Source organism: Dermochelys coriacea, chromosome 7 (assembly GCF_009764565.3).
Source record: "Dermochelys coriacea isolate rDerCor1 chromosome 7, rDerCor1.pri.v4, whole genome shotgun sequence".
Classification (NCBI taxonomy): Eukaryota; Metazoa; Chordata; order Testudines; family Dermochelyidae; genus Dermochelys; species Dermochelys coriacea.
This window is the reverse complement of record NC_050074.1, coordinates 15,529,693-15,554,405: the sequence shown is the minus strand read 5'-3', so window position 1 is coordinate 15,554,405 and position 24,713 is coordinate 15,529,693. Positions and strand designations below refer to the sequence as shown.

Here is a 24,713-nt window from a genome sequence, read left to right as displayed (position 1 = left end):
TCGCTTTTCCATGGCCCTTCTGTGTGCAGCCTCCTCTCTGGCTGACTCTTCCTTTTTCCTCTCTCTCTCTCTCTCTCTCTCTCTCTCTCTCTTTTATCTCCAGTTCTTTCAGTTGCAATAATCTCTGGTGCTCCCTCTCCTTATCTGCAAGCTGCAGCCTAAAAAACTCCAACTTCGATTGCTTCACTGCTTTCACTCATTTTCTTGTTCTTACTTCCCTTTCCCAAAATAAACATAAAATAAATAAAACTGTGACCTCCTCCTGACTGTTCTTAGCCACTGCACTTAAGACTCACTTAAAATCACAGATATCAGTGCTTAAAGTGTGAACTTCGCTTGGAGTAACAAGCCGTACATACACCCTGCTCACTGCACCACTGTGATGTTCCCCTCTGGTGTTATCTGGACCGGTGATCTGCAAGCTCACTCCAATCCTTGACTCTGGGAGCCAGCCTTATCCTCCTCCTGGGCTGTTCACACAGCCTCTGGCATGTAAGCTGCTCCTTGAATTGTGCAACTGAATGACACTAGCTAATATCTCTGGTCCCAGACACAACCCTAGGAACCTCCGTCTTGCACTGTCCAGTTATGCCCACTGAACGCTTATCGGAGTTCAACAATTTAACAAAAATTGATATGTACCAGGCTCGTTATCCCAAGGGGAGCCTCTGACACACTTCAAAGCAAACGCACTGCTTCAGGTAGAACAAACAAACAAACAGATTTATTAAACTATAAAGATAGATTTAAGTGATAAGTCAAAACACAAATCAGATTTGGTTAAATGAAATAAAAGCAAAATGCATTCTACGTTGATCTTAACACTTTCAATGCCCTTTGTGACAAAAGTTCCTCCTCTTCCTTGGTGGGTCCTGTGCTTATTGGCAAATCTGCTTGCATCAGAGATTCATGGCAGCCCTCAGTTGGGCCACTTTTGCTAGTGGCTCAAACCTGCCGTTCATTCAGCTAACCTCATCACTGGCCAGCATGGGGGAAAGGAAGGAGAACAATTCCCATAGTCTCTGCTGATCCATCTAGTGGGTCGGGGGACAGGCCAGGGACCTTCCCCTCTCGTGGGATCCAGTCCAGGTCAACTCCTCTTATATTCAATAGTGGGGTGAGGGATGGGGCCACCCGCTACTCTGGGTTCCAGCCCAGAGCCCTGTGAATCAGCTGTCTACAGTGTTTCTTGTAACAGCTGCGTGAGAGCTACAACTCCCTGGTCTACTTCCCCATGGCCTCCTCCCAACATCTTCTTTATGCTCACCGCAGGACCTTCCTCCTGATGCCAGATAGCATTTGTACTCCTGAGTCCTCCAGCGGCATGCCCTCTCAGCTCCTTGTGCGCCCTTCACTGACTGAAGTGAGGTCCTTTTTAAACCAGGTGCCCTGATTAGCCCACCTTAAATGATTCTAGCAGCTTCTTAATTGGCTCCAGGTGTCCTAATTAGCCTGCTTGCCTTAATTGGTTCCAGCAAGCTCCTGATTGTTCTGGAACCACCTGTTACCTTACCCAGGAAAAAGGGACCTACTTAATCTGGGGCTAATATATCTGCCTTCAATCAATCTCCTGTAGCCATCTGGCCCAACCCTGTCACACCTTAGAAACTTAGATGCTTCGCACCACAGGCTGGCTGGCTGCTCTCCCCTTTGATCAGCACTGCAGTCGCTTGGTGATGTCTGTAAGTGTAGGTGGGACAGAGAGAGAGCATGGCAAACCTCTCCCTTTTATCATGTCCTTTCTTCCCTCTTGGTTTTACCCCCCGCCCTTCAGAGTCAGGTAAGCATTCCCTCATCGCAGTTCTAAACTAACCAAAGGAACTGGGGGGGGTGGGGGGGAGACACCCTCAAGAGTCTAACGGATTCTTTTCTTGCTGCTTAGGCCAGCACCCTTTGTTCCTGTGAGGCTGGGCTGGGTTTGTCCCATCCATGCCCTGATGAGGTGTGAATTTCCCCTCTGCTTCTGAAGAGTTTCTGTCTGGGCTTGCTTTAAGTCACAAAGATACATTTTCAGCCTCATAACTATATACATGAAATGATAACCTATAACATCACTATAACAACAATGCTCAGTACATCATGAGCCTTCCGAAGACACCCGACATGACAAACTTTACATTGGATACCACATAATCATTTTATGAAGAGTTCCCCCGAAGTACAGTGTGTCACAGCGGGGCAAGGAAGTTCAGTTTTCTGCAAAGAGAAAGTTGGCAACCCTACATGTTATACAACAAATAATTCTGTATTTGGATTAGAATGTGTGTCTGTAGAGACCTCCTTGGAATTTAGCAGTCTAACTGGTTTACCCGTCTTTGAATCATACCTGGAGTTGACTGGTTGCCTTCCAGATAAGGAAATCTGCTCAAGCTAACCTTCCCAAAAATATTTATCTTAAACCACTGGAAAATAAAAACTATTGCCAAACAAAACAAAACAAATTACCAACTGAGGCTGTATGGAAAAAAAAAATCAACTAAATCTTTCAGTTTATATTTGAGATCTCTTCCCCACACTGCCGTTCTTTAGTATCAAGAACACCCACCTGACAAGCTACTCTTTAAGCATTTATGCCCTTCTTACTCTTGGTCTTCATCTTATCTGAATGTAACCAAGCATTATCATCATAAAAATCTACCCTGCTGTCAGAGCTGACCTTCCATCCCCTAAAGCATCTAAAATAATAATTCCTCTGTAGGGTGTTGTCGTTGTGCTGATTTAGAGATTCTACTTTCCTTGCACCAGGGATAGCATCTTCTCTTATGCATCACACAGTATTGAGCACACTCAAAGCACACAGACAGTCCTCATCCAGTTAGTGAAGCCAAAAACCTCCTCAGCAACAAAAGGTGGGATACACCACGTGTTCCTGCAAGCAAAGTAAGCCCACTTATTTTGGTAGTTAATGAGATCACTAACACCTTTGAATTACTTGGATCCACGCTTCCACAACCTATTTTAGCACCTGATTAAAATGTATATAATTTATCAAGGGGAGGAAAAAAAAGTGCCAAACGTGGGAGTGGGTGAGGTCAGAGTGGTGTTACTCAAACTCCACCCACAACCCAAGCTCCAGCCCCTTATGAGGTCAAAGATGAACTCTCAGGAATGCAGAACTTCATCATATAGCGGCGGGGGGGGGGGGGGGGGGAAGAGAGGAGAAGGCAAGAGGAACGTTGTGATCAGCTGTGAAACAGTTAACAGCCTATACATTTAGATTCCATTACTAGGCTTCAGAGTTAAAAACCCATTAAAATGAACAGGAACCTCTCAGAGATTTCTGTTTCAGACAGTATGCAGACATTTCTGCATCAGTTTACATTTCTCTATGTAACCCTAAGAGTTACGTTTATATGTGAGCGTATAGTTTTTTTTTAGATGAAAGCTTTGCTTGCTATTGGAGCCAAGAGTATAGGAAGATTCAAAAAAGGATGGGATTCTGATACATTTAACAAGAATATCCAGAATTATAAACTAAAAAAGTTTCAGAAGAGAAAAATCTCATGCTTGGGACTTAAACCATTCTCTGTTATGGATTAGGAGGAGATTCCGCAGGGGAAAGATGATCCTACAGCTGCCTACTGCAGGACTTCTTACACCTTCCTGTGAAGCATCTGGTGCTGACCAATAACAGAGACTGGACTGGACGGATCATCGGTCTGATCAAATATGGTAGGAACTGCCATACATTTCTATGGTCTTGTCCTAGAAGAAAAAGATATAAGCTACAAGGAAAAGCAATGAATTCACAACCCAGCTCAATGGAATCCTGGCTTCTAGAGTCCAAGCTGGAATTTTTCCCAAATACTCAGGTTCTAAGAATTCCAATCAGGAGATTTCTAGGGGGAGGAGTGAATGCACATACATTCTTTCTACATGGTACTCTGAAAAAGCAGATAACATCTTGTCTTTATCCTCAGCTTCTTCAAAAACACACAACAGTTTTAATTTAATGCACACTGAGCAGAGATGACTGGAATCACTAACAAGAACAGGTATAGCTATCTCTCTGACCCCCTTTCCTCACCGTAGAGATTAGCAGATCAACTAGGGACTAACTCCCCTAACTCGCCACCCCAACTCTGCCTCCTCACTTGTTTCAAGTTAACGAGTGTTGGCTCGAGATCATGCACTGCTCTAAAGGAAAAACATTTCCGTAGATCTGGCCAAAATTATTTCCTCTACAGGAGTGCTGCTCCCTCTCATCCAGTTTTCTGACCGCCTCATGCCTATGGCTCTGTGTTTATTTTTCCCCCTTGTATAATTTTTAACCGCAGCCAATCAAGGTTTCATTATTTACTAAATAAAAGGTCTGTAAGTGCTACCAAAGTCCCTTGGCATAACAGCACTTAGAAATCTGAGAGATAATTTGTTCCAATTAAACCAGGAGAGAATCCTAATGGCATTCTAGAAACACTTATTGTTTTTGTATTTCTTTTGATGTCAAACTCTTTCCTACTGCTGTCAGCAGATCTAGGGGAAGACAAGTGCTTGCTATATGAAACTGATTGAAAGCTACAACAAACATTAAAACTCAAAATAAAATACAAGAAGTCATATTTCTAATCAAGTTATTTACATTGTAAAGTCTAAGCAGAAGATAATTGCCCATGTTGAGAACTCTGCACTAATTATCTTCGAGTGATACGAGTGATGTTTTACTCACTTCTGGTGCATATTAATTCGCAGATCTCTTATTTGACAGTGCCAGTTATATGCATTATACATGAAGACTTACAGAAATACAGTGCTTATTATCACAAAGGTGATGCAACATTCTTTAATAGTCACTATTTGAAATGTTCATACAACACACTAGTTTATTACCTCTCTGAGCCAGGCTTTAACTTTCACCAAAAATTAAAAAACACTGAATTTAAACAAGGGCTGGGCAAACTAGCTTGGAAGGAGATCTGGACATAATTATGCTAAGCTGAGTACAGCCAGATGGAAATGCAGATACACATGGCCCCAGCAAGAGCCCAGAGAAACCCTCCAGTTTAATTTAATCAGAAACTTCTCAGAACTTTAGAGTTGTTTATTTGTGTTTCATCTTTCACTATGACTAGTAAGTCTGGACTGAATCTTTATTCATGATCAATAAGTCTGGATTGAAGTTAAAATGGTAAATGCAATGCTTTAGAAATAACCTGCTAAAGATCCAAATAAAGCCACGTAAAGATAATCTATGTAAAATTTTAGTGAACGAATAATCAAGACCATTCATTTTTGGTTTTTATTATGTTTTTAAATTTCCCACAAATTAAATTGGTGTTAAAATAGATGCAAAAAATTAACTTCCCTAGTTTTCTGGGTAAATATTGGAATCTGCACAGATAACCAAGCCACTGTCTCTTCTGCCAGAGCGGTTCCAGAAGAAGAAGAAATGGAAGAGGCAAGGGCACCATATCCTCATGCTGCCTCCTCTACCTCTTCTGCTTCCGGTCCCGCTCCAGAAGAGGAGATGGCAGTTTGGTTACCTGGGCGGCTCAAGTTCCCAAGTTACCATCTCTCCTTCCAGAGTCGGGAGCCAGGTCTGGGGTCCCCTAAGGTCCACCCAGTCACCGAGCCACCACCTTTTTCATGCCAAAGTCGGGAGCTGGGATCAAGGAGTCTGCCCAGGTTACTGAGCTGGATCCAAAACTCAGATTAGGGGAAGAGAGGGGGAGAGAAAATGTAAAAGAAAGGTAAATCTCCAGATGAATGATAGCACTTGTAAAAAAAAACCACCCAGGAATTTCTCAGCAAGAATAAAAAAAAACAAAAATAAAACAAAACAAATCAGTAAAAACCAAAAATGAAGGGCCTTACAAATAATATGTTTTGCAAAAGAGCATTTGAGAAGCTCAGGGCTTGATGCTTAGAATAATTTCAGTTTTCTATAATGCTGTCTTGAAGAACACACTGATATTCTCAGTTCACTCCTATGAATATCTTGTGTCCGTTTTCAAGTGACCTTCATAGGTAAAAGAATGAGCAAGTAGAGGCCCCAAAGGTTCCCTTTTGGATTGCCAGACAGTGAAAGGATTACCAGTCATGAATCCTCAACAGCCCCTTCCCCCCTTCTTTCTTTGTCCCCACCTAACAATTTAAAAATACTTCCAGCCATCAGCTGCTGAGAAGAACAGAAGGACTTGCATATATCCAGGACTCAAACCATAGTGCTTTACAGATTAATGCTGGCACCTTGACCTTTGCTCAGAAGCCAGAGAAGCACCCTGCACTTCTTCAGGTGCAAGTGATCCACCAACAACCAAAGGAGAAAATCAGTCCTAGACTCAGATGTTAGCAAATTAAATATCTTAGTTTACCTTGAAAAACCGAGTGAAATGGAACTACCATATTCTCAAATTGAAAGGACAAAGGAGTCAGTCATTGACAGCAATATGTCAAATGCTGATGCTCACAAGCCCCATAAACAGCTCATGAAAAAGAGGTGACAATGTTCTGCTGGGATGACAACACTATTTACACTGCTGGATCTATGCGCTGAATCATGCTTTGCTCCTTCTGCCTGGGGCCAGGAGTCCTGATCTTCTCAGGACTGTCTTCTCAGTCAGATATGAGTGGAAGTACTCTTGTGATTTGGTTTGTCTCAGCACAGGCAGAGGAGCGGACTACACATCCTTGCTCCAGGCAGAGTACGCTGAGCAAAACGTGTCCTGTGCGTGACCCATGCTGAGTACCTGCTCTGCTACAACCACTTCACACACATGTACAAGGGGGAACCCTCTCATTGAGGATTTAGCTTAAGGGGTGAAGACAAGGTGTTTAACAGCTTATTCCTAGGTTGAGTCTGCTTATGTAGACAGTAGAACCTCAGGGTTATGAACACCTCGGGAATGGAAGTTGTGCATAACGCTGAAATATTTGTAACTCTGAACAAAACGTTAGGGTCGTTCTTTCAAAAGTTTACAACTGAACATTGACTTAATACAGCTTCGAAACTTTACTATGCAGAAGAAAAATGCTGCTTTTAACCATCTGAATTTAAATGAAACAAGCAGAGAAACTGTTTCTTTACCTTGTCAAATTTGTAACTTTCTTTTTTCTTTTTTTTATTTTTAGTAGTTTATGTTTAACACAGTACTGTACACTATTTGCTCCCCCGCCGCCTGATCATGTACTTCTGGTTCCAAATGAGCTGTGTGGTTGACCGGTCAGCTCATAACTCTGCGGTTCATAACTCTGAGGAGTTTCTACTGTATTTTAAAAAAAGATATTTATTTGAGCTTTATGTCCTACAGAATTTACAAATACAAAGTTACAGGTGGTCCAAAATAACCTTTTAATGGAAGTTATGTCTCTAGTATAGAAAGGTTAAGAAGCACTATAGAACTGACTAGAGAATGAAATGTTTTCTATGGGATTTTAGAGTATTTAAATCCTACTGCTTTTCTATAGAACCTATTGCTTTCATCCCTATTAAACAGGATTTTTCCCATAAAGGCCTAGATGGGAATCTTGTAAAAAATTAAGGCAAGGTAGAAGAAAGAAAATCATATCTTGTATTTGAGGATGGAGGGGGGAAAAAACCCACCCTAGAGGCAATTCTCTCCACATCTTCCACCAAAGTGGAGATTCCACCCTCATCCAATTCCACCCTCATCTCCACCGTCTATCCTGTAAGCTTCACCAGGCTGAAAGTAGATCCTGAGATATACATGATGCAAATTTACATAGGCTCTCATTCCCGACACCTGGAGGTGAATTGTCATTTTCTATTCAGAGCTCATAAATCAGGTATAAAACTGCAGGATATGCACACCAATTTCACCATTTGTTTTATAGTGACGTTGAATTAACAGTATTTGTACTGGAATTGAATAGTGGATAGTTCACATCTTTTTGCAACTATGTGCTACTTAAGGAATTGCAAGCTGCATCTAGCAAAAGCAAAACTAAGAAGGAGCCAATAGGAGCTGTTTCTTGACAGGTGACTCATTTAAGTGTCAGAACACTGAGGATATTACAGGAGAATATTTCTGGAGATAACAGCTGCTTTCCTTAGCACAGCCTACAATTTGTTGTCTCCTGTGCTTCCAGGCACCAATGAATGACACATGATAAAGTTAAATTTCAGGGGATGTGTTAAACAGTGGACTTACTTCACATTCATATTTAGCCATTTAAAATGGTCAAGAACGATGAACTTGCCCTAACTGAAGAGTGGATCAGCTGAAGAAGGGAAGAGTTCCACAGTTATCTGTGACTGATTCAAAAGTAGCCCAGACCATTTCCAAATGGAGTCACCAAATGGAGGGTGTACATTGCAAAGAATGAGTCATCTGGGGTATCAATCAATCAATCATATGGAGTCATCCCCTAACCACCCAAAAAAAAGTTTTCTATCCACACTGTGATCTCGTATCAAAAAGCAAGCAGTCAGAAAGCATTACCTGGTGGGAGGAGGAATGCAGTACAGCGGATTGTCCTGTGCACTAGTCTAGAAACCTAGGTTCTACTCCCTGTACTGACACTAAGACCCTCCTTCCCAAAGTGATTGGATAATTTTGCCCCCAAGATGGTTCTTCTCAAGATCAAGTTTGAGGCACATTACCCACGCTGTGCATTTTCTGTGCATACAGGGAGCTTCAGTAGGGCTGCCCATCAGCACTGCTCTAGTCCTAAATGGGAAGGGGAAAGAAAAAAAAAAAAACCAGAAAAAACAAAAATCAGAAATGCATACAGATTCAGTAACGCTGAAGCTAGATTTCAGTTGGGGAACAGAGCACAGGAGCTAGATCAGGAATGAATAATGCAGAACAGGCCAAAATCAGCTCTTTCAATGAGCTCTCCTTTAAGGAGAAGTCTAATTTTCTTTTTCATTCTTTCAATCTTTGCATCTGATTTCCTGTTCAAGTGAAACATCAAGTCTTTAAATTCAGGAGAAAATAGCTCGGTTCCCATTTATTTTGGTCTCGGTCTGTCTCTTCCTCCTCTACCAAGCCCAAACACCCACACAAGATAAGGATGAGGGTTTCAAAGTTCACCTCGGGCTCCAGTAAGATCGATCTGTGTGTTCAAGACAGGTTCAAAATACATAACTTTCATGACTGCTAAATGACTGGTCTTTCAGCTACCGTTTTCATGACCAGATGAAGATCTGAGTTAGAAATATAACCCATCCCAAGGTTGGTCAGTTAAGCAGGGGCTATCTCCCCAGAACACTATAGATGCATTAGCTTAAGTTATTCCATGTCAAACTGAGTTTTATGCATCTCAGAAGTCTGAAACATTTGGAGAAGTTATTTTAAAAAATACCAAATGCAATATTTTAGCATACTAGGCACCTCCCTCCAACTCCATTTTGTTTTCATATATCTCAGCACTTTAGAGAATCAGATTTGTAATTGGAGGCAGCATATCCCACTGGTTAAAACAGACATATAGAGTCTAACACCTGGAAGTTCTACTCCCATCTCCGCCAACAACCTCTGTATGACCTTGGGCACTTAATTTCTCTCTGTCTCAGTATTTCCCCTCAACCTTTGCATATAAAATAGTGGCTATATCTACCCCTTCACAAAGAGCTTGAGACCCATTGATGAAGACCACTAAGTTTTTGTTTTCGGTTATTGTAGAACTGTTTGAAGTCCTCTGAAAAGTTTATATTAATACTCCCAATATGGATATGAACCAACAGTTTTGATTCATCAGCATCCTTAGTAACTTTTCAGAAGTCTCAGGTGCCCCTATTCACTTGGGCAGAGTCTGAAAGCTTATTAAGGAAGAAAGTTAAGTGTGTTAGCGAGAAGGGCCAGCTGCAGAGGAGAACACCACAATAGAATTACCTTAAATAATAAGCAGGCCACAAACTACAAGAACTTTTGATTGTATTAAAAGGAGGATAGGCACTGATCTGGTCCCCCCTACCCCTAACAACTCATCAAGGCATTTCATTCCCTTGGGCTCTTGTAAATAAGTATAATATTTCATTAAATGTCCTGTTCATACCAGCTTATGTACTAGGGAACACACTAATTTTAGAAAACTGATTAGCTAGTTCTTTCTAACCAAATGTTATTGTAGCGAAGGTCAGATTTTGCATTGAAACTATGGCAACAAAGCCACAGTATTCTTTTGTCTACAAGGTTGGGACTAGGTTTTAACTGTACTGTTCCACTTAACAGCTCAACTCTGGATTTTGGCAAGCCTTCCCTCAGTTCTACCTGAACTCTCCTGGACTTTCAGCAAGGAAAAAAAAATGTTTAAATATATTTATAGTACCCAGATGATACAAAAAAAATTTACATTAGTAAGCATTTCAGTTACTTCATTTTTAGTACCACCAAAGTACTTGAAGGCATTTCCCCCAACCACCGTCACTAATATCAGTTAATATATTCTCTCAGTTTGCCTGTTAAGTAGGGGATTAGCCACATTTTTCAGACAGACAATTGAGATGGAGGAAGTCACTTGATTTCTCTAAGTCACAGAGTGTCACCAAGACAAAAATTCAGAAAAAGCAGGCTCCAAGTTCATCTAGTCCTTTAATCACAAGACCAGCTTCCTCTGTGTAAAGTTCCAGTGTATATACATGCCCATTGTATATTCAGAGGACGTTTGCTCCATCATTTATAAAACATCGGTTTTCATTTATCTAGGTGCAAAACATGAGAATGTCTAAAATGAAAAACAAAATAAAAAACAGTTGGCTGAATGCTGCATGTTAACCACAATATTCCATCCTGGTGCAGATCAATGAGGGAGCTCAACCTGGCCAATCCATACAGCATTCACATTGTATACCAAGGAGGTGTCTCTCATTTTCCCTCCCCCTACCTGTAAACTTTCCTGTGCAAGGAGACACAGAGAGTAGAGCCTGTCCATACCGATTTGTCTCCCATGTACTTTCCCCAACAACACCGTCTTGTTGCTCCTTCTCCAGGAAATACAGCAACACCACTCCAGAGAATCACAGTTAAGATATCCTACAAGCTAGGCAGCCATCATCTCAGCGAAGTACCCAAGCGTCAATAAGCTGGGAAACAAGGTACTGAATGTCACTCCCATTTCCAGGCGCACGGCAAGTCACCAAGCCAGCTACAGAATGCCAGCCTGCCTTAATAAACAGGCCAACAGTGAATAAGCATCCACTTCTTCCCACAGAAGAGAATGTGAAAAAAAAAAAAAAAAAATCAAATAAATAAAAGTTCCCTCCCCCCCATACAAAATTCAAAGGTTCAAATAGATATTGGGAGATTATATGATTACCTAGTGTTATAATACTTAATGCTAATAAAAAGACATGTTGAGGAGGACATAAACCCTCATCCTTCAGGGGTCAAGTCAGACTAACTATTACAAATTGGGGTAAGAGCTTCATGGGAGGCAGATTATCCCACAACTGTTTTTGGGGGATTTTCTTCAACCTTCCTCTAAAGTATCTGGTGCGAAGCACCATTAAAGAGTTTACTGGGCTAGATGGACTTTGGGGCTCATTCAGTACAAGAATTCCTTGGTTCTTATGTTAAATTCTGCCCTCCAATAGCTGCATTCAAGTCTCATGCAAGTTAATTATCCCTGCATATCTTGGGCAGAATTTAGCTCCCAATATCTATGGAAGTTAGTATACAACCTACATTCCAACCATGTTTGTAAAGAAGGGGCAAAGTCCTCTCCTCTTTGTTGCATGTTAAAACAAGCTAAAGACACTGGACATCATTCATTAGAACAGAATGTATCTGAGGGACACCGCTATTCATGTAACAAATGTAACTGCAGAGCCTGAGATACTTCCCTGGGGCAACCACAGTCAAATGTTGTTGTAAAGTTGCAAGCACTGTTCTGTTTTACCTACCATTTCTCTCCGAAAAAGCTCAGTCTAGTGCATTTCACTGTTTAATGAGTCCTTTTTGGCTTTTCCCATATGTTCAATGCAGCATTTTCACATTTGGGTGGGTATTAAAAAAAATGCATTTCCGCTTTAGCTCATGAGAATATACTTTTGGAACCTTTAATTTTGTTCAGCACTTAGATGCCAGAGTGATAAGTGCTATATAAAATTCTACCATGGATAGACAGATGGGTTGCATGTTGAGAGTTCAAAATTTCAGGAAGATGGTATGTATTTAAATTATGTATGCTATCAACTGGAATGGTAGAACAAGCCATTGTCATTCCAGTATGGTCCAAAGTGATCAGCATTTTTGAAGATGCAACGTGCACTCAGACTGTGTTCCATGGGCCCCTTCCTTTCACAGTCTAAGGCCTTTTTGGCACATAGTCTAATTTGCAAGTTGCAAAAAAGTGCGAAAGTCTTAAGCACCTAAATTTGTCATTGTTTAGTATAATGTTTTTCCCCAGTCATGTGACCAGAACTCCATTCTTAAAAAGTTTCTTGGTTTAACAAGAGACCATGACATCAGCATAGATGTTGTGAAGGACTAAGAGACAGCATTAATATGTTATAAGTCAGACAGTTAAGAAAAATCCAGTGTAATAAGCAGAAGTTTACAACTTCACCCTGTTTAAACTTCAGATACTCAACGAGCACATCTCAATCTAACCCATGAATTTCAAAACTGAAATGGAGCCCCATTGCCAATATGATGAGAAAAGCAACTACTTTTCTTTTCCAAAACCAGCACACTGACCATGAGCCACCAGAAGAGAACTTTCAAAAGTTACAGTATAGTAAACTCATGACTGAAATCATTTCTGCATACTGCATGCATAAAGTTTGTGCTACTAGTTTAATTTGTTAATTCACTGTCACTAAAATATGTTTGAGCCACTACCAGATAAATTTAAATAGAAAGAAAAAAATCCCATGACAGTTCTAGATACCCTGATAATTAATATGAACATTAAAACAATAACGCTCTCTAGTCCTCATCATTCCAAGAACAATCCTCTGCCAAACTCCTATCAAAACAGATGCTCTTTGCGGCATAGCCAGATGATCACCAAATGCAGGCTATTTTGGAGCAAAAGGTTATTTGCAGCAGCCCAAATTGCTCTGATTACTCTCATCGGAGTGGTGGTAGGAGGGAGAGAATCTATGCACAGATATGTGCAAGCACTGACATTTTCCACAACTCTTTTTAGGTGAAGCTAAACTGATATCAAATGGTCCACATTTCTGAGAACAGGTATACTACACTTGAACTAAAAGAGAAGTTCATTGTAGCTCTTAATTCTGAGCTATGAACAAGTCAGTAACAAAATATTCAGCATTCTAGTATGTGGGAATATACAATCAAGAAACGTGCAGCAGTGCTATAGTTTATGGAGTTAAACAACTTGTGTACATGGTGTGACCTGGTTCACATTAAACAAAAGCATTTGGGTGCAAACTTTTGAGCTCTGATGGCACGTGTGAAATATGCATCCTTAAGAATCCTTAACTCTGCATTAAAAAGATATATATTGATCTAACTGAATGCGGATCACAATGTAAAATAATCCCATCAAAACAGCCAGCATATATACTAGAAATTCACTCTACTATCCAACTTCATTTCAAATACACACTCTTGTTACAAAGACTGATATGTTCAATATTAGCCTTAACACTACTAGATAAGCACAATAAAATGCTTCATGATACCATTACTCAGAAACAACATGGATTAGGATCCAAAGAAGAAACAGAATTTCAACTTCTCATCTTTTGCTTCACTATGAGGGCATTTTAAGTCAGAGATATGGCTCATTCCTTGAATGTTTTGCCAAAAAGAAGCGTTGCCCAGCAACAGCTAAAACAATGTTCTGTGAAGGAGGTGGCAGCTGGATAAATTAACCGAACAAGCACATATTTTTCTTCACTATACTGCAGTGGAGTTATTACAAACTATCCAGTCCATTTGAGGTTGCAACAGGATCCATGTCCTGAATAAATACATTTGCGCAATAGAGGGAGGCTACTTGGCAAGCCCTGACGTCTTCTATCATGTTAGCATACAGGTTTACTGCACTGCTAAATTCTGACGGGAAACAAACACATCTATAAATACTGCAAATGCACATTAAGTCTGTACAGTATGAGCCAGCGGTTAAGCCACAAGACTCTCAAGATCCTACACCCAGGTTCTACCATCAGCTCTGCTACCCACTGCTTGTGTGACCTTGGCCAAGTCACTTAGCCTCTCAGTGCCTCCCTTTCCTCCTCATCCGTAAAACAGAAATTCACCTCCGAGAATCATGCGAGTTCCAAGCATTATTACTTTCATCCCTCTATCACCAGTAAGAGATATGAATGAATTGCAATCAAAAGTTCTGCACAAACCTGTGAATATAAAAAGGTGTCATGGAAGAGTCTACAATGACAGTCACAATCCTATTCAAACAGCCTTGATAGCATGAATAAAATGTGACCCCAGCTTTTTAAAAAACACCTGTCAGCAGTTTTCAATCTTTTGAGGAGCTGAGCTCCCTCTTTGATTTACAGTTTTTGGTTGCGCCTCCCCACCAAAACCCAGACAAAAAGAGGTGAGTCAGGGGGTGGAGGTGGTACTCCCTGCCCAAGCCCTGCCGCACTGAACCCTGAGCCCTACCACAATGGGTTGAAGCCCGAGCTGCCTGGCATCGCTGCTCGCCACCCTCCCTCGGCAGGGGGTGGGGGAGAGGGTATGCCCCACAGTTTGGAAACCTCTGGCCTAAGAGGATAGTTTTTACTATCCAAAAATAGCACAGATTCTGGATTTGGCTTATGTTTTAAGAATTGTGAAACTAGGATTTTATTGCTGCAGATGTCATTTGTACCGAGAATATATTCAACCTCGGTAAATAAAATGCTGTTTCCTAAAGGTTTTTTTAAAAATACCAGGTCTTCCCACTTCATTTTTGTAGGCAAAGGATGTAAAGGCGTGCCCGCATTCAAAATATGAAATAACTCTTGGCACCCGAAATCACTGACAGTGGCTGAGGACCAAAACAACTGAACTAACTAACTAACTTCCTCAAAGCTCTGGGAAGCATGCAAGTTTCTTGCATCAGACACAAATTTCCATCTGATGTTTTAATTTATTGCGGCAGCACACTAAAGCTTCTTATCCTTTTTTCAAAGCCCAGCAATATTCTGTCTCAGCCCACATCTCCTAAACTTCAGCTCTTATGTCATCCCCTCTTTCCGCTGCACCAACTATACTAGCCTGATATCTCAATCTACTCTCCATTGATCTCCCAACAAAACCAGCCGTGAGGTCCTCAAAACGATACCCTTACAAGTTTACTTCTGACCACAGTAACTCAAAAGCTTAAATAAATTTCCTTCTTCCACTCCTATCTCCCCCTTGGGATGGAACTCCTTCTGTATCATGGGTCACCAAGGCACCATGCTCATCCAATTCTTCCCTCACAACTCATCTCTAACATTGAACACAAGGAATGCCTCATTAGTGGGCAAAATAATCCAAAAACTATTCTTCTCAGCTGCACAGAAAGTCCTTCAAAAAGGCAATTAGTTCTAAGGGCCATTTTCAAGTAGTGAGTGTGTTGTTAGTGCTTAATGATACTTATGAGGTATTTATTATAAAAAGATTTTTGTGTGACATAGTTACAACAACAAATAGATTATACATGTAACTGAACCATTATGCATATGGAAAGCGGAAGATATTCTAAAAGTTGTGAAGTAAAAGCTATGTATCAGAATATCAAAGGTAAAGTCGCCAAGTTGACAGTGGAGCTTTCAGAGCACACTACATGCAACTAATTGTCATCTAAGCTAAGTGAAAGCAGAAGAAGTGCAAAATTCTGCCATTGGAAATATACGTATGCATTTTCCCTTGAATTCTATAACAGTCATGCATGCTTATCGAAGCACAGCATTTGGCCTTAGGCATCTCTTTACCACTATTTTTAATACAACAGTAAAGGTATCTTTGTAAGTTTACCTCTTACCACAGACGCTCAAGCAGGTTTCTGCATATCTTATAAAGAGCATCAGCCATCAAAGTGAAATCCACAGTCATGCTTCTGATATCTCCCATTGAGAAGGTGAATTTTAAGTATTAATTGACATCTGCACAGCTGAAAGCACAGCTCATTTGAAAGCAGATTTTCACAAAGATGTAAAGCAGATTACAACATGTAAACATTTACTGTTCATGAAGACATGCTACCTGCTAAATCACTGGCCTTTGACTACCTGGGCTCCTACTCTAATGGGAAACCTAGAATGTAATTAACCACATTCACTTACTTATAGCAATGCTTTCTGAATGCCCCCACAAGTCAAGCTAAGATTAGACTTCAGCATATTTATATTCTCTTCTTTTATGTCTCATGGAGAGCAGGCCTCATTACAGCCTCCCAGATCCCACCTAATGCTATGCTTCAGCAAATACCATGTGAAATCACTATCACACATTCAATTTCAACATAGAATACAGAGTGCACATTGCTCACTTTATATTATTTTTGATTACAAATATTTGCACTGTAAATAAATTTTTCAATTCACCTCATACAAATACTGTCGTGCAATCTCTATCATAAAAGTGCAATTTACAAATGTAGAATTTTTTTTTTTTAAACATAACCATATTCAAAAACAAAACCATATAAAACTTCAGAGCCTACAAGTTCACTCAGTCCTACTTCTTGTTCAGCCAGTTGCTAAGTTTCGTTTATTTATTTATTTTTTTACACTGCAAATATTTGTAACAAAAATAATATAAAGTAAGGACTCTACACTTTGTTTTCTGCAATTGAAATCAATATATTTGAGTAATAGGAAAAGCATCCAAAATATTTATTATTGTTTAACAGGGCAATTAAAACTGCAATTAAGAACGCTTAATTTTTTAAAATCATTTGACAGCCCTAGTTTTAGAACATGTGAGAGACCAAAGACCTTGCTGGGGACTAGACCCAGCCCATAGGTTGAGGCTATCTGTGCTATCTACCTGTTTTAGTCCCAATGCAAGTGATTTTGCAATATTTTAGCGAGAGGAAAATGCTTGAGGACAAAAGTTACATTTACCCAAGCTGCAAATCACATCCCTGGAGGTCTGTAGCCGCACCCACACTAACTGTAGTCTAGCTAGCTCATTAAAAACAACAGTAAGGATGCCACGGTGTAGTCCAGTGCCAGCCGCACAAGCAAGTACATATCAGCAGGATGGAGGGTGGCAAGCAGGCTTGTGCAGCCCACACCGCAGAGTCCTCACAGCTATTTTCAGTGAGCTAGCTAGAGTACAGCCAGCACGGATATGTCTAAATGAGCTGCCACTCATACCAACGGCTGCAATGTAGACATAACTGTCACTCTAAGACCCTCTCAATGCCAATTAGCAGTGGGCACACTGTTCTGTGAATTTTCATCAGACTGGACACACTTATAACACAACTGTCATAGTATTTAGGTTTCAGAGTAGCAGCCGTGTTAGTCTGTATTCGCAAAAAGAAAAGGAGTACTTGTGGCACCTTAGAGACTAACACATTTATTAGAGCATAAGCTTTCGTGAGCTACAGCTCACTAGTTAATTTGTAAAAAAAAGAGTGACATGTATCAAATGAAAACTGGTGACACACTGGTCAAAAATATCATTGTGTGATGTATGTACAGACACAGTGTACAGAATTAGGTGCGTGTCCTGGAAATGGTGTTCCTAAAGCGTGTTTTGGAGGCAGACTTTATAAACACATTTGTCCTAGACAAAGCAATGTTGATTTGCATGTGTCTATAATGTAAATGGAGCATGGGGTTGTCAGAGACGATGGGCAGTTCATTAGCATTGGAAGTAAACACCAGTTATGAGGAGGATGAACACACTGCATGGCATCAGCACCCTGGAGAACACCACAGGTTGAGCCCCAGGGGGTATAAAGGCAAAGAAAAAGGGCATCTTGTGATCCATCACTAAGGGAACAAAGAGGCCAACACTCTTTGTGCCTATGACTGGTGGAGCCCCAACTATTTGGGGTGGAGACGCTAAGAAGTAACCGGAGGCAAGAAAACTGTTTCAGACAAAGCTTGAAGCCTGCTAAGATTAGATGTAGTCTCTTAGAAGCATGTTCTACTTCTGTTTTATTTGTAACCAATTTCTATTACCTCTGCATAGTATCACTTAGAACTTATTTTTGCTTCATTATAAATCCATCTCCATGCTATTATATTGAGTGAAGTGTGCACCCTTGGCTGAGCCAGCAGGCTGGTGTGTATTGTGTCTCTTTGGAGAAAATGGACTTGGCATTTCTGTGAGCGCCCAGTGACAAGTCTGGATGCTGCAGGGGAACACTTCGGGAACTGAAGTACACCAAGAGTTAACCTGCAAGGCAAAGTTAGGACTGACGGAGTCCTGAGGAGTTTGTTGGGCTGGCTAATGGACTGGACCATCAGGGAGCTGAAGTACACTTTAGCAGCAGCAAATCTCTCTCACTGAGGCAGAGGGGTAACAAAGCAGCTTACAGCTCAGGATGCTCTGAGAAAGTGTCACAGGACCCTAATCCTCGGTTTGACCAGCGTAAACTCTGGGACCACATGGTGTCATTTGTGCAGAGTTCAGGAGAGCCCTTCTTTAGCGATGTTGAAATATATCAAATCACCTGCTATTTAAAGAACCTGTAAGCTTTAGTGGGGTCTGTGCATCTTCAGCCAAAGTTTCTTCTGTTGTACAACTACAGCCCTTGGTTTGCTGTAGCCTTCCACTCAAGAGGAGGTTGACTTTCTCTGGTGTCTGTGTACAGCGTAGGTTGTGAAGTATCAGTGTCCCTTGTGCTAGGATGCTCGCTCTTGTCATTAAGACACTAGACTCAGGAGACCTGGATTGAACTCCTGGCACTGCAATAGAATTCTTGCATGACCGCAGACAAATCACTTACTCTCTCTGTGCCTCTACTTCCAATCTATACATGAGGAAATACTTCCCTACCCTACAGAAGATGGCGAAGTCAACCTGAAATGCTCCAACGTAGTTTTGATGGAGGCCATATAAAAGTATATAAGCAAAGGGGTGTTACGCACTTTTAAGATCTTTTTTGGGAATTAACATATAAAGAACATTGTGCTAAGGTTTTATACCTTCCGTTGCTGTTAACTGTTAAAGGAAAGAACATATAGGCTTCCCTTATAGGCTGTGAAGTCTTGGATGAAGTTGCTTCTACACTGGTTGAAATGGTTATCCGATTATTCATTTCTCCTTTAATAATTTACAAGGAACCTCCAAACATGATGTTTTATATGTTGGACAAATGCATGGTAGCTACTTGTACCTACCTGTAGTCACTAAGCTATGTGAGTGAGAATTGTGTCTTCTTCTATTCTTCCTCTCACCTTTCCTGGCTCTACCTAGTCAAGTCTGTTCTTTTTCCTTTTTAGTCTTTTACACTAAGATCAAAATTTGTTTAGCGTCACATATTCCAGTTCATGAGACATCATCCAGAACAGCAGCACTCCACTTTCGTTGGCTAATTTAACATTGAGTGCTAAAACTACTCTAGACCACTTCTTCAGCATCGTCAATGCATTGTGTATAGGTACACCAATTAGTCATTTAGTATTGAAGTGTCCAGGGAAAAAAAGAGCACTTTACAGCGATCTAACAGCAATAACCCATTTATCCCAATTCCCTTTTTACAGGCTGTTTTTAATCTAAGTGATCTCATCAGTGTTCTGAATTGTGAGGGAAGAAAAACTGCAGCCTTTCATAAAAGCAAGACCGCAAGGGAGAGAGTGCATGACTTTTCAAAGGAGCTGATTACCTGCAGCTCTCAGATTTTCAATGGGATTGTTGGCACTCCACACGTCTCAAAAAATTTCATTCCAGACCTAAAGAAACAGGGTAGCAAACACACAAATTGAAGGTAGTGTGCTGCAGAATATACCCAGTGAAGAGAGGGTAAACATTTTACACACCCACTCTTTAACCAGCTAGTGCTCATTTTCTGTTTGTTAGAAAGCAATACAAAATAAATGAATCTTTTATTCCATTTCTTTGAACTTCAGGCACTAAAAATGAATGGGGCACAGAAGGAATGTAAGAAACTAACTAACTGAGAATGGACCCACATTCATTTCTTCCCTTCCCAATTAAAAAATTAGTTTAACAAGGAGAAGTCACTCTGGTCTTCTTTTGCCACTGCCTATCTAAGATCTGAAAGAGGAAGGCTTCTACCCCATGTGACCAAGCATATCTTTCATAGGTTAATTTCCTGGTGCAGGGCAGGAGGGCAAACAAACTTATTAGTACATGGTGAGATCAAAACAGGAGCTGTTGTGTCGAATCAGCTTCACTCCCTTTCATTTTCTTTCCTAGGGTTACTGTCTGTCATTTTCAATTTCTGTCTATCCAATACTAAACCCATTTATGCTCTCTGTATGTCTTAAAGGAACCAAATTATACACGAAGAAAAGGAAATGAAACAAACCTGTTTGCATCCTGTTTGCATCGATAAGAAAACCAGCCTAAACTAAACACACCCAAGATATGTTCTTAAACTTATGCAAGCCAACTATTTGTGAAACAGTTGCTCAACACATAAAACAGCAATGTGTCTCCACACCATGAAAGACATAAGGACTGAGTTTAAGTCATCACAAGATGCTAAATCACCCTACAGAAGGTTAGTAGCTCAAAGACTCTAAAACATGACATACACAGCCATCGTTCTGAACCAGAGATAGGGCATCTTTAAACTATTAGGGTAATAAGTACACCAGGACCCCATTGTGCTAGGCACTGCACAAACACAAAATAAAAGACAGTCCCTGCCCCAGAGAGCTTACTAAGTATAAGACAAGAGGCAGCAGGTAGATACTGACAGAGGGAGGAGTGCAAGGAAATTATGAGACAATATTAGTCAGCATGATAGGCAAGGGGTTTCAGCCCACCAGCTACCTAATACTTATCAAGTTCATTTGCAGACATCACAGCAAAGGTGAGTTTTAAGGAGAGATTTGACAGACGATTGTAAGTAAACTTATAATCTTACCTCTGAATTTTTTGGGTGGGTTATTAAGATCACCTGCTTCCGGCTGCACAACACATCTATCGTCCACAAGGCTGCAAAGAAATGAGCAACTCAGGTAAGACTTTTTATTTGCAAGTGCTACTTCCTAGGTACCAGACACAAGATGGGTTGCTTTCAATAGTCAATCCTGTTGGTTGCTTCAACGGAGGACAGACAATTCCCAGAAACCAACTCATGCCAAATCTTTCTATGAAGCATGAAGCCAATTTGTTTGTGTTGTCCAGAACCACGCTGCTGGACAGGGGGTACAATTAGTAAGTTTATCACTCCTGCTCACTGCATCTTCCTCATGTCCCCTCCTGGGGAAACACATAGATTGACACATATTCTAATGAGACGAGCAAAGGCCATACAGCAAGTGTCACCTCTTGGACAGATACCACTATTTGAGAATATGTTATAACATGCCCCCATTAAAGGGCAGCAAACTAGGGGAAAAAATGATGAATGCATCAGATCACATATTACCCCCAGTGAAGCCTCAGTGTCCAAAAAGCCAGGAACATAAACTACGTTAGCATAGGGACAACACACTCCTGAAAGAGAGAGGAAGGCATAATTGATGCATCCTTGCTTACCAGTCATCAAAAGGTAAACGTTTCACCTTGAAGCCAGATAGCCAAATATACATCACTGAAAAGAACCACCAGGGTCAGGTCAAAATTGGCTTAATTATGGAGAAGTAGGGGGGTTTTTGTTTGTTTTTTTAAATAGTCCAGTGAAGGTTGGTACCAACAGAAGATCAATCTAACCTCCTCCTGCTTTACCAGGAAGGGGGTAGAATTGGATAACTGCACCTGTAAGGCGTTCCATCAGAGAGTTCCAACAGAGAGCTTCTTCTCTGAGCGTGTACTGGCAAAGACATGGGGGCGTGTCTACTCCCAGGGAACGAAGGAAACAAGGTAAGTATATTGCTGTAACCTGTCACAAGTCTTATGCCTTGGATATTTTTTAGACCATCTGGAACACCTCTATTTTTCATATACAGTGAAAACGTCTCAGTAAACAAATATTTTAAAGTATCTCGTTTGACTTTCTTGGCTCAAATTAAGACCTTTCCACTGACCTGTCAAAGAGGCCTTCTACATGTGTATAAAGCACAGTTCCCCACAATGTCCTGAAGGTTTGGGACACTCCATTCTCCTATAGTAATAGCTGGGAAAGACATCTTGAGATCTAGAATATGAGAACTGTTCTTTGCAGAGACAGGTTACGTGCAGGGAGTGTCTTTGAGACAACAATTATGGAAAATTGTGAAGTGCATAAAAGATTAATTGATTCAGAGCAGTTTACATGGACTTAAGAGAAGGTGAACTTCCTATCTATACTATGGTAGATTATCACAATAAAGAAAATAATTTTCTAGTGTGTGCAACATACAAGATGAGATTTATATACATAATAAAATAGTAATTAGAATAATCAGAACACTGAATTTGGAAAATAGCAAAAGGGAAGTTCTGATTAAGCAGTGAAGGCACATCACAGGAATATTAAACAAGAACACCCTTCAAGATAGATTTACTTGGATGGAACAGCATTAGGATTTATAACAGTATGTTTTCCATCCTTCATTAACTGTATGCATACGCCGTCACACACAGCATAACGTGTGTGTTTTGATAGCCTTATATCATAACAACTGAGTACAATTACATTGATTTTTTTCTGAGCTGCTTTAATTTTCTTCAGGTCAAACAGTAAGCGAACTATGGAACAAAGATAATTTGACTATGAAGGGATATTAAGATGCTAATGCATTTCACCTAGCAATTGGGATTTCTATTTCAAATCTGGCTCAGAGTACACATGACCATTTTACAGTACAATTACCTTAAAATATTGCAAATGAATATGAAGAAAATACTAATAGAAGTATTGAGCTGCCAAGGGAAATGTGTTGGTCATGTCTTGAAAAATACATCCAATGTCTAGGTATTAACACAAGGACCAAATCTACTAGTCATGGTGAAAAATAGCTGCTCAGTAATGCCATCAAAGCCATAGCCCGTTTATTGTGCACTGTATTTAATTAAAATGTACTGTCAAATCAACTTCCTACTTTGTTTTTTTAAATGTTATTTACTCTTAGAGTTACTTTAACCATAGAAAAAAAATAGTCAAATATTTGTTTTTCAATTAACTTCACCAATGTTCAGCAAGTAGTATTTGGCCAGTTATACAGCTGGTTGAATGCTGCAAAGAGTATGAATCATATTTGATGAGTACCTGGGAAATCTGTCAAATACATTCGCAAAATACTATTTGACCAACCCTACTTACTACATGCTTTGCTTTTATAATACTTTTTTCCCCTTCTGGCAGCATCCCATATATTCTTTTTTTTCCCTATAATAAATCACGGTGCTTCTTCACTGCCTGCTTCTTTTTCTCCCACTAATTTCCCTCTTTCCCCCTCAGTTGCATTCTCTACATCCACCAAGGTTTTCCTATCTCCTTTCTTCTGAGTCCTTCCCACTGCGATATCTTCCTCCCCATAACATACTTATCTTTTCTGTCTTTTCAGTCATCTCCCTCGAACAGATGATTCCATGCACCCACTCATCCTCATACCTACTCAGAAAGTTTAGCAGCTATTCCAGAACCCTAACAGTTCAAGGACTAAATCTACAAGTTAGTCTGGGGCAACGTCCAGGTAAGATGCCAATCATCACTAGCTGCTGGGAAATGGGGAAGAGGTGATGCTGTCTCTTTCCCCTGCTCAAAAGCTTCATCTCTCACATTCATCTGGACAGTAGGAACAGAATTAATTTGCAGCCACTATTGCTGCCTCACCCACCCCCAGGTCCCTCTGACTGCTGGAAGGGAGAAGCAGTGGGTCTCTCTAGCCCTCATCCCACCAACCTTCCTGACTGCTACTTTACTGCATTCAGCTTCCTGGTTGCCATGGTAAACAGTCTACCAGTTACTCTGCCCTCCCTCAGCATTTTGATGGCTGTGAAGAGAAGGTATCTGCTGTTACCCCTCTCCCAGCCGTCACTGCTTTGTCCAGTGAATAGCTCCAGTGCCAGCCTCTGATGTGAGCAGCTGTCCCCAGGCAACTGTAGAGTGAAATTAAACAGGTTTGTGTTATTTTTTTTATTCAAAGCTTAGATTCTCCTGGAGTTGATGACACTCACCATGGGAAAGCTTCTTTGCCCTAGAAGAGTGGCTACCTAACACTCATTGATTAAGGAAGTGGCCTGGACTGGTTTCTGAGCAGAGTTGCTGAATGGCTACTCTACCAGGGAGCACATAGTATGGTGTTTGTCAGGGTGGACAGGCCACCAAAGAAAGTGCACCAAGCAACAGAAGCAAGCAAGGCAGGGCTACCGCTCCAGTTCTTGGAGATGTAGCCCAGCAGCAAAAAAAAAGTAAACACCCTAGAGTTGGAGAAGCATGATGTTGTTTACATGAGAAATCTTAGGCACATCGGAAGAGGTAGGACCAGTCATTAGCAATAAGTACTGGTGCAGATGCGATTTGACCCACTCTTTGCTTTTAAAATGTCTACCTAAGCTGCCTTCCATCCTCCATCAGCAGATTATGCCAAGGGGCCTGCTCCTTCCCAAGCACAAAGCACACTTTCTTCCTCACATCCCTCCCCCTATAACTTAACCGTGGCAAGCTATTTGCCCATCCCATGGTAAAACCATACTATTTCCATTCCTATCCCCTCCGTCCTCTCAAGTGATAGCTTTCTATCTGCTATATTGCTTTGGGCTATTTTCAAAACATGACAAGTCTTTACAGAAGACTCCCCCAACTTATTCCATTATTTATGGGTGCAG

General features: G+C 40.7%; 1 protein-coding gene and 1 long non-coding RNA gene across 5 annotated transcripts in view; one reads left to right on the top strand and one right to left on the bottom strand.

The window, feature by feature from the left end:
* ITPR1 (inositol 1,4,5-trisphosphate receptor type 1) overlaps positions 1 to 24,713 on the bottom strand; it is a 254,472-nt gene that overhangs the window by 211,122 nt on the left and 18,637 nt on the right. For 3 of the 4 annotated variants that reach the window (XM_038408402.2, XM_043518036.1, XM_038408403.2), the window contains exon 3: positions 20,884 to 20,954. In XM_038408402.2, the coding sequence (XP_038264330.1) occupies positions 20,884 to 20,954 (71 nt within the window). Of the gene's footprint in view, positions 1 to 20,883; positions 20,955 to 21,719; positions 21,798 to 24,713 lie in introns of all 4 variants that reach the window. The other variant, XM_043518035.1, reaches the window with a different exon arrangement.
* Positions 1,996 to 21,795, top strand: LOC122460890. Its single transcript, XR_006282496.1, has 3 exons — positions 1,996 to 2,147; positions 15,434 to 15,436; positions 21,784 to 21,795. It is a non-coding gene; the product is annotated as an uncharacterized LOC122460890 (long non-coding RNA).